The 10,137-nt window shown below is 41.0% G+C and overlaps 2 protein-coding genes across 3 annotated transcripts; one reads left to right on the top strand and one right to left on the bottom strand.

Annotated features, from left to right (window-relative positions):
- Positions 1-804: 804 nt before the first annotated feature.
- On the bottom strand, positions 805-4,600 carry LOC119137451 (transmembrane 6 superfamily member 2-like). The gene is made up of 10 exons (XM_037276765.1): positions 4,384-4,600; positions 2,905-3,011; positions 2,738-2,835; positions 2,568-2,671; positions 2,413-2,495; positions 2,064-2,188; positions 1,872-1,973; positions 1,698-1,790; positions 1,517-1,636; positions 805-1,445 (listed from the first exon to the last, which is right to left on the bottom strand). The coding sequence occupies exons 1-10, from the start codon at positions 4,473-4,475 to the stop codon at positions 1,236-1,238; spliced, it is 1,134 nt and encodes a 377-aa protein (XP_037132660.1). The 5' UTR covers positions 4,476-4,600; the 3' UTR covers positions 805-1,235.
- A 687-nt stretch (positions 4,601-5,287) lies between these two features.
- LOC119137450 lies at positions 5,288-9,829 on the top strand. 2 transcript variants are annotated; one of them, XM_037276764.1, is made up of 5 exons: positions 5,288-5,688; positions 5,879-6,206; positions 6,278-6,356; positions 7,574-8,799; positions 8,895-9,829. In XM_037276764.1, exons 4-5 carry the CDS (start codon positions 8,595-8,597, stop codon positions 9,128-9,130), a joined length of 441 nt encoding a protein of 146 aa, XP_037132659.1. In that variant the 5' UTR covers positions 5,288-5,688; positions 5,879-6,206; positions 6,278-6,356; positions 7,574-8,594; the 3' UTR covers positions 9,131-9,829. The 2 variants fall into 2 exon arrangements, with proteins under 2 accessions (XP_037132659.1, XP_037132658.1); XM_037276763.1 differs by lacking the exon at positions 5,879-6,206.
- The last annotated feature ends 308 nt before the right edge of the window (positions 9,830-10,137 follow it).

Consider the following 10,137-nt stretch of genomic DNA (forward strand, 5'->3'; position numbering starts at 1 on the left):
AGCCGCGATAAACGAAACGCGAAGTAGCGAGGGATCACTGTACTCATTTAAGATGGCAACTATGTCACGTGATCAGTGTTGAGATTTACGGTGCAATGCAATGGCGGGGCGTTTGTTTGGGGGAAAGACACCAAAATGAAGGAAATGATCATCGTCGTACAATATTTCGGGGCAAAACAAAACGGGAGCAGGCTTGGAGGATTTTGACTGAGGAATTGACATACCTGGTATGTTTATACTTTTTTCTTCGTTCGTTTTTCACTTGACGAAGACGCAACATTGTTTACATTACCATATTGCGGATTGTCGGCCACTTTGCATTTAAACTTTTTTATTTCTCTCATTAGAGGAGTTTTGCCGTAAAAAAAAATGGAATAGTGTGCAGTGTCCGGCTGATTTGAACAATTGTCTTCAAGTTGTGTGACTATTTATTTTATGCTTATTTTACATTGTTAAAAAAAGTTAAATGAAGTACTGGTCTATGCGTTTCCACTCTGTGCAACTGCTCAATAACCTGAATTCTTTAAAGGTTTTTAATTAATGCAAATATTACTTTCCGTCGTAATTCCTTTACTAATTCAATTACTTTTTGGTAGAGTAACTGTAACTAATTATAAGTAATTGGGTCAACACTGCACGTGATAGTGTGACAGTGCACTTCCATACAGGGTTCACGTCTTATCACTTATAAAGGCCAGTAGCATGGAGCACTGTGACATCATCATTGGGTGAAAGATCAACTCAAAGCCAGTGTCAGTGTGTCACTATTGGACTACTAAATATTCCAAAAAACATAGCGCATACTTTAAAATGATAGTCAACTTTATTGTTCAATATTTGCAATTGTAAGTTACTTCTCTGGATTTGTGGCATGGTCTTGTTTTTAACATTTATCTTCATGTATCATTCTGGTCTGTGTTGTGAATCTGATATTTTTTGGGGGTACCTGAGATTACTGAATAAAAAGCAGTTGTTTAATTCAGTCAAATGCTGGTGGAGATTTAGATAGACAGGAAGTGGATGTTATGCATGAGTCACCTGAAAGCTGTGTTAGCTGGTCACAGTCCTCATTCCCATTAAGGACCTTCTTATCAGAGTCCAACAGTCCATATGGGGAGTGCTGCACGGGGCCACTCACTGCCGCTTTCCTCCAGGTTTGGCCTTTGAATTTTTGTAGTGTTGCGAGAAGGTTTTCCATGAGGCAAAATGTGGAGCACCCTTGACTCCTGGGCTGTCTACTTTTTCTTCTTGTTGCTATTGCTTTGTCCTTTGGGAACTGGTTTCATGAAATAAGCAGGACTTTTGTGGCAGCGCAGAGCCAGCAGAGCGGGTACAACAGCAAGCACTACATTGAAGGTGATAACGGTCCATAATTTGTCTGCTGGGACTCGATATGTGAAGGGGGTGCGGGAGTGTACAGATGCTCCAATGTGGCACCACTGGGCCTGGAGAGGAGGGGCAGATAGAGTGTAGGGTTTACCTTTAAAAATAAAACAGGGCAATTTAAAAATTTTACCTGGGCGGTGGCACCAGCAAAAATAAGAGTCCAGTCCAGCATCCAGCCGCAGCCTGGTCTTATCAGACCATAGATGAGGATTGTCATCAGGGGCACAGCATAGAATAAATAGACCAGCATCTACAGGAAAAATAGATGAGAGTCGCTAGCTAACAGAATGCCAGTGCTCCTTTTGACTCACCATGACTCTGGGGAAGCCCACGGGATCCTTAAGGTATGGCTCAAACTGATAAATGTATTTGAAGCAGAAATTTAGAGGACAATCCAGAACCACCTGAAAAAAAAGAAAGAGGACAGCTTTAGTTTTTTTAAATTTTTCAGATATTGTATTTTTCTTTTTTTCCACTCTACTCACAAAGCCTCTAAAAACAGAGACGGCCACACCTCCAAGTAGCAACGCTACAAGCAGCAGGTCAAGAGGACGAGATAACAGACCTTTCTTTTGCTCGGCCATGATCTGGTCAACACAAATACTTTCAGAGATGTCATCAATTATGACATTTCAGCCCCTTCCCCTTCCCCCCTTTTTTTTTTTTTTTTAATTTACCTTGTCTGCCGTGACGATAGGCATCACTCTGGGCCTCCGAAAAAGGACGAAAGCTGCCCAGAAAGGTGCTAAAAAGAAGGGAACATTGCGCCAAAAAGCTGGATGGATGTTAGATCCGTATTTACCTAAAAAAAAAAAATTAAAAGAACCTAATTGAGCACAAATAAGGGTACAATAGAATTAAATATAATTTACAATACGATTAAAAATACAAGATAGACTTTTATTTTTCCTCACCACTAACCAGAATAGCTGATGCTAGCAATGCTAATCTTGTCGTAAGATTCCCGAAAGATTGAACTTTAGTTTAGTTCGTATCATTTACGTTCCCAATTATTTATAAACTCACCGACAACCACTCCTGGAATGTGAACAAGTTGATGCATGATGGAGGAACCGACCCAAAGCAGTGCCAGACTGCGGTAAGATTTTCTGCAGGAACCAAAACAACATAAATACAGACCAAAAAAAAAAAATCACATTTGTGATTAATCCTCAGTTTACCCTCTAAACATGCGGTGGATGATGATTAGGAAGAGACCAAAATGAACAACCCCTTCCCAGTATGACATCATCACAGCAAAGGCAGTACTCAAGTGAGGTTCACCCTGGACAGACCGCAACAAATTTTAAGATGGAATATAAATCTGTGAGGGCAGTCTATCAAATGTTACCATCTTGAGGTAGAAGCCCATGAAGCCCGATATGAAACCATCTTGCTCCAGTGCATGAGTCAGCCCCACCAGGCAAGTAAAGGAAAACTCTGCAAACACTGGACACACAAAAAAGCCACACTGTAAAAACAGATTTAATTTATTATAATGTCACGGCTGCTCGCTACCATAAAATAAAGGATCCACTGTCGTTTTGCGTTGTACAGTTAAGAGGAAGAGGAGGAGAAGAACACCTCCCAGAACGGCCATTCCAATTCCCAGGATGAGCAGAGGCCTGCAGGAAGAAATGATGAATGCCTTTGTTTTGAGTCTTAAAACTACATGAAAGAAGACTTAACGCATTATTATTCAACTTCATTCCAGAAGATGATGGAAACTTGCCCTCAAGGTGTTATCTTTGATTCTTTTTTAATACATAATCACAAAATCCACATTTAAACAAACAGAATGATGAAAAAGTTGTCTTAGCACATCTCGGTCATCTCAGGTGAAGAAGTTGCTGACTTTATATCCGCAGGCTCAACTCCCTCATCACTTGCTGGTTAACTTTTACAGGAAGACAACTTAAGCTGTGCACAGTGTGGTTCGCCAGTTACAGTGATGAGGGCAAGGCTGGCCTGCAGAGAGAACCTTGGGGCTACACTTGCAGAATACAGAGAAAGGCTAGAAACATCCCGCTCTGATCCCCGCACACCTTGAACATTCGCTGTTCCCTCCCATGCAGAGCAAAAAGACTAGCAGAGTAGTCGACAATTTATTTTTTCCTCCAGGCTGTCTGTCATTGCAGCAATTCCATACTGTCGCCGTCATTATTTTTAAATGTGTGTGGATTGCTCCAAGTGTGTTTTGTTAAACCCGAATAAGTTTTGTTCTGACCACCAAATGAAAATAAGGAAAATTATTGATATCATTGTTGGGATAAGTTTAAATATTCTTGGTTAAAGAAGTCCCATTGCGACATTAAATTACATCTTTAGTCGCGTTGGTTAGCACTACTGATTCTAAAGCATAGGTGTCAAACGCAAGGCACAGGGGCCAGATACGGCCCGTGAAATCATTTTCTGTGGCCCGCGAAGACAAATTGTGCATCGACTTCATGTGTCAATACTAAAATTACAAATTGTCTTCACTTGTAAAAAAAAAAAATAGAAAGAACGCTTGGATTTTATTTACTAGTCTCTGATTTCAAAACTAGTTCGTCATCAGTTTGTTGTGTAGCCTATACTGTATATAATATGAGACGTTCATACATTTATTCGGGTTGACAGTCATAACGGCCCTCCGAGGGAAACTATGACTACGATGGGGCCTGCGACAAAAATGTATTTGACAACCCTGTAATCTAAAGGCTCCGGGCAGATTAATTTGGCATGGCAACACATGGAGGCTAAATTCTGATTGGACAAAAAGATTGAACGTTCACATACGCGTACTGAAAACAACCCAGTCAAGAGAAACGCTATAAAATGAAGAGAATAGGATACTGGGATTAAATGAATGCAATTTCATGGGTCAAATATTGGAATTTAGGTCATAAATACAGCTCAGTGCTTCCGAAGGAGGTGATCTCAAACCACTTTGCAAGCTCATCAAGACAATTGCAAGCCAAATGTAGAGTGAAACCATTTCAGTGTGAATACACTTACTCGTGGAGTGCAGGGAGATTGTTCATTGTGTACAAAACTGCAGGAGCCAGCAGGGAGAGGCCCAATACACACAGTTCCTCGGGAATCCTCATGGTCCAACGTTCAGCTCTTTGGAGACAGTTGAGAGTCCAGACAAAAAATATCCTCCAGTTGCTAACCTAATGTCGCACGAGTGGAGCCATGCTTCTGCCCGGTGTGGTCTGTTTTTGATCAGTGATAAATCAACATCAGCAGGTCTCCACCTTCCCTGCAGGTCTCAAAGTCCAGTTTAGGCAATGATAGAGGCTCAAATTTAATTGTGTGTTTTCAAGAACGTTGGATGGCACATGTTGACACTAAAATAATCCCATTTTCACTTCAAAGTGTTTTGTTTTTTTTTTGCGTGGATTTTATCTTTCACTTCAAGTAACTTGCAGTTATTTCGTCAAACCGTTCCAATTGTATAATTTAGACAACACTGCCATCTAGCGGACACGGTTGTTCATGTCAGTTAATTATTTAGTGGTTCTCAAAACTATTAGTGCTGTTTACGGATAAGTTATAATTTTATGTTCTATAAAAACATACAGTGATGACAATCGAATAGAATACTTCAATCATTTTTTTTTTAACCTTGACACAAGCCATCTGTTGTGTTTTCTATAAGATCAACAATTTCCCTGTAGGCTATTTCCATTCTTGATTAGATTCTGGATTACATACATGGATAAGCAAGTTCTCAAGAAATCTTTGCTCAGTCCCCCACATTTTTTTTTCATATAATGATGCATTATGCAACATCTTCTTGATAAACATTTCCAAAGCAGGCCGTCATCTAATGCAACTTATCTTCTGCAACAAAGCGGCTGAAGAGGATTAATCTCATATTGCCACAAGGAATTTAATGGCCAGTGGGAGTGGAGAGGGGTGGAGTGGCAGAGTAGAAAGACAAGACAGTCAAGCATTGGCCCCTCACAACACACACAGACACGTTTCGGAAGTGCGCTCATTTTTCACGTTTCTTCCATCATGCTGCATCCTCTAGTCATCGGCATTATGACCGTCAACACCTCTCTCACTGTCGTCTACTGGGCCTTCCTCCTAGGTGACGTCTACTTCAAGTGGATGACAGAGCCGGAGGACAAGCCCAAGAAGATCGTCACCCCTGCCTGAGGCGCCAACATGAGTCCAACTGACACAAGTGTTGTCTAGGACTGTAGTCAACTTTTAGAGATTCTTTTTGGAGTCTTCTTTTAGATTTTTATTTTCTAGAGAATGTTCCAGTTTCACTGTAAGCAACAGGGAGGAAAGAGTCAATGAAAAAAGGTACGTATCATTGCTGTTGAAGGGAACATTTGAATATTCAAGATTAATACTTTTTAGGAAGTAAAAAAAGTCAACAAGTGATTTGGGGACAGATCAATCGTATTGATTTACGAATAAAGTATTCAATTGAGTGTATTTAGTCCAAGTCTAATATACTGAACATAACCAAGCTTCCAATCTGCTGACTCAGGTAAAAGGCGCTGACATGCAAAGAAAATCCTAATCAAGGATTACAAAGGAGAGCACCTTGACAGTTCCGGCCAACCCTCCTAACAGAAATTTTAAGACGGCAACGCTTTGACATCTCACTCAACATGAGCGACTTCTTCTGCGGTCTGCACCCGTTCGCCTTGTTTATTCTCTTTGCAAACGTTGCAGTCATCATCCTGGAATGGCACTTTATCATCACTCGCTTTGTGCAACTTAACTTGCCGCGGGAAGAAAATAAAACAAATCCTTAGAGGAGGAATATGAAGGACTTCTGGATTACCCCGTCAGAATTTTTGTTTACATTGATGGTTCGTTTGTGCTAAATGGGGCAAGGGTATCACTTGATGATCATTTTAACTTTTTTGTGGTTCCTTTTCAGATGCACTTGACACCCACTACTTTAGAAGATCCTTTATCGAAGGAAAAGATCTGAGAAGGCAACAAATCTTCATTTCCAGGTGGGTAAACTTAATTTTAAGTAGAGTAAAAAAAAATAAAATCAACATTTACATTCTCATTATTTACATTGGCTAGCTGCTTTAAGAGAAAATGGAAGAATTAAATATCATAGACATTTTGATCAGATTACAGAAATTGATGTATTGTGGTTTAAATTCCACAAAAGACTTTTGACTCATCCAATTAATGCATTTTGTGTATCGCTTATACTCATTAGGGTCGCAACCACTGCCGGAGCTAAGGGGGGGCTCGGGGGCGTCACTGCCGGTGTTCCTTTTAATATATGTTTTGTATCACATTGATGTACGTATGCAGAGTGGTCCGAAGTATTACCATCCACCTCATATCTGTAATCCGTCCGCAGATGGAATGCTGATATTGCCAATCCTATTAACTCTGCCCTATATTTACCTCTGCCCTGACTCATGTTCCCTACGCTCTACCATATTCAGTGAAAGTCTTCGGAAATGAAATAAAAGTAGGGATTTGAGTCTAGACTACGACTAAAATGAAAGCTATGGTGTCCTCTTTACATTTTGAGACTATCATTCCTTCACGTTCCCATCTGTCCATCCTATCTATCGCTCATAAGAAATCATCACTCACAAAGTCTGACTTGGACTTTTGCTTTAAAGAGATCATCTACTTGTTCAAAACAGCTGAACGCTGTCCCTGAACGCCTCACAGGGAGTTTTGCTGTGGAATTTCCCACAAGTGGTGTCTGAACACCGGCGGTTTCTTCAGATGTCTCCAGCAAAGAATGACTTGGACTATAACCCCCCAGCAAGAGATGCCATAACTCTGCCACGCAATGTAGTTTTCGTCCTCATCGGGGTGGTCTTGGTTCTGGTGGCTACCTATGCCATAGTGGGACACCTGATAAAAGATCTCATGCACGATCTTGCATGTAACCTGAGGCAGAAAGAACCCATTCATCACTTCCTGGTGCTTTGTCTCAGAACCAGTGTTTGGACCCAGAACTGCCCTGAGGCTGGATTGATGTTTTGACCCAGTTTTATCCTCCCATGATGGTTTACCGATATCAGTCTACCCCAAAACAATCCCCTCGTGATGAAAGTGAACCAAAATAAGTGAGCTTTGCATCAATGATGACATCAGCAGCCACTACTGAGTGGTCGACGGATGGATTCTCTATCCATCTCAATTAGTGTCCAAGTAACGATTAACCAATTTATCACACTGTTCTTCCTCTCAGACTGGATTCTTGGCCCCAAACCAGTGGAGGATCATTATGAGCTAGACAGAACAACAGTAGAAGAAAACGATCGACTGAGTGGTCACCAGATGGAGAGAGATGACGTGAAAATGGAGAGAGAGAGAAAGAAGGGACATTGCCAGGATCCAAACTTCCATCCCATCCTCCTTCTCCGAGAAGAAGCGACCTCCGTTCATTGAGAGAGAGAAAAGAAACACAAATGGATCGACGATTGAGCCCTTACGTCAAATTCCTTTAGGTCACTTGACGATGTCATCTCATCTGTTTGTCAATCGACTGCAATCTCTGTAGATGAATGCTTTTTGTTGTCTTCTTTCACCGTGTACTTCATTGACACATAATGACGACAAAGCTCTTGTGATGACACCTTAAGAATGGAATCTGGAGTCTATGGTCAATCGTTTTATTTCGCACCCTAATCACAAGAACAAATTAATTCAATTGAAATTAATGTAGAAAAAGAAATATATTTACATTGTACTGAATACAATTCCCTGGGCTGTCATTTCCATGTTCCTGTCAAACGAAGCTTTTTTTTTTTTCCTTCCAGTAAACAACTTAACAATACAAGTTGTCTCGTCTGCTCTCATTAATCCATCTTACCTTCCTACGCACATGTAATACCTGCACTGCTCAGCTATTGTGAGCCTAAGGATTACTCAACATCAGGATTATTAAACATTGAATGGATGAAGATATTTTCACGACTGAAAAACCTAATATAGTTGCGTTATCTAATAAATGTCATCTTAATTGTTGTGTTTGGGTGGCTGTGTTACTATTGTAGAGAAAAAAAAGTGTCACACAAGTAACACACACATAGCACTGCAACCGTGTCATAATAAAAAATGACCATCTAACCTTGAGCACCTCAAGCTGCTCTAATCTCTTTCCTATGAGCTCGGCTCAACATGCACACACTGACAGTGCGGAGTTTTCTTTCCAAACTCAGCACCGCAATCTAGGTCCTCACTGAAGCTTCGTGAAGTTCTCAAGATCCATGGAAGTGCCGGTGGACAACTTAAAGATCCGTTATAAAGAGGACGATGGGACGGTGTTGTTTGAGAGCTACATACCTCCTTCCAGGGATGCTATCCACCTGCCGACCTATGTGGTCTATCTCCTCATGGCCATATTCATCGTGCTGGGGGTTCTCTACGCCATCATCGGCCACCTCATCAAGGATCTCATACATGACTTTGCAGGTGTGTGGTTATGGATTACTCACAACCTTTAGTGAGCCAGGCATGTTACTTTTTTTTTTAGAAGAACTGAATCCTCTACATGTTATGTTTTCCAGACTGGCTCTTGGGGGAGCAGCCTGAAGAAGTGGTGGTCAACTATTGTGAAGCCAAAGACAAATTTGTGGCCGACTGGTGTCCAGAGACCACGCCGGAGCTGCAGGAGATGGCCCGAGCTGAGGAGAACAGGATGGCCGAAAAGGACTTCATGAAGTCGCCGCCTATCTGGATCATCTCCAAGGAGCCTCGAGGGACCAGGACAGGACCCCGAGTGGTCTTTGGGAAGAGGAGTTGAAAAAATGTGGACTCAGAGACTAGCTTTATAATAACATGACCGAGTAGTAAAGCTTCCTGATGATAGGAGGACATCTAGTGTTTATTATAGGTAGTGCTGCTGGATGGGGAATTGCATTGGGAGAATCTATATATGAAGCAATATTTATATATCATTTATTTTATCATACGGCGGTTTCTTTTTACTGTAGAACCAAATTTATAATTCTCTCTGAGACACAATCTTGTACACAACTGCAAATCACAATTCTAAATTAAATACATGTCAGTAAAATAATGTGCTTCTTTGTTTGATACGAATCTTGCATTAAATCTCATTTATTAGTGCACGAGTACAATTAAAAGAAGCCAACAAAATCTTCTGTGATGGTGAATGACTTTTGTTCCACTTCTTTCACTCTCCTGAATGTTCTTTGATTCCATTCATCATTTTACACAATGTCCCTATAGGCGAGATTGTGGAACAGATTAGATTACTTTGTCCTTGTTAAAAGTATCACCTTAATCCCATTTCTTTAACTAACTTCAAACGGTGCTCTAATCTTATTAACTGTTGCTCCCACCAAATAGTCTTAACTCTGCTGAAAGGTGCGCTTGTAAAGCGCAGTTTAAAAAAAAAAGAACATACTGTAGCTTGCCATAACTTCTGCTTGCCAGAATCTGAGCTGGACTGTTTATTTAAGGAGCAGGCATGCGGCTGGAGCACAAGTTACTCATTTTATCCCTAGCTTAAGCTGTTCTGTGCCCCATTCAGGCTACATTTTATGGCTTATTTTGAAAAACTGTGGCTGCCATTTATTCATTATCCTTGCTATCGTGGCCATCAGCATTAGTAGAGTCCGTTATTGGCAACGTCAAGAATATAGAATAAATGTTTTTTCTATATTGTTGCAAGTAGGAACCCAAATGTCCACCTCGTGCTCATTCTGCTGCAATAGACAAGCTCTTCTGCAGAGTGCTCGCTCTTTTGTGTCACGTTTTCTGCTCCACGGAGGGCGCACGCACACG

Source organism: Syngnathus acus, chromosome 17 (assembly GCF_901709675.1).
Source record: "Syngnathus acus chromosome 17, fSynAcu1.2, whole genome shotgun sequence".
NCBI lineage: Eukaryota > Metazoa > Chordata > Actinopteri > Syngnathiformes > Syngnathidae > Syngnathus > Syngnathus acus.

Excerpts from the sequence above, each read along its gene's own strand:
- LOC119137450 (XM_037276764.1), top strand. The coding sequence starts at position 8,595 with ATGGAAGTGCCGGTGGACAACTTAAAGATCCGTTATAAAGAGGACGAT. Across the intron at positions 8,800-8,894 it reads TCTCATACATGACTTTGCAG|ACTGGCTCTTGGGGGAGCAG; the intron begins GTGTGTGGTTAT and ends TATGTTTTCCAG.
- LOC119137451 (XM_037276765.1), bottom strand. The coding sequence starts at position 4,475 with ATGAGGATTCCCGAGGAACTGTGTGTATTGGGCCTCTCCCTGCTGGCT. Across the intron at positions 3,012-4,383 it reads AATCTCCCTGCACTCCACGA|GCCTCTGCTCATCCTGGGAA; the intron begins GTAAGTGTATTC and ends TTCTTCCTGCAG. Across the intron at positions 2,672-2,737 it reads TGGGCTTCTACCTCAAGATG|GGTGAACCTCACTTGAGTAC; the intron begins GTAACATTTGAT and ends CGGTCTGTCCAG.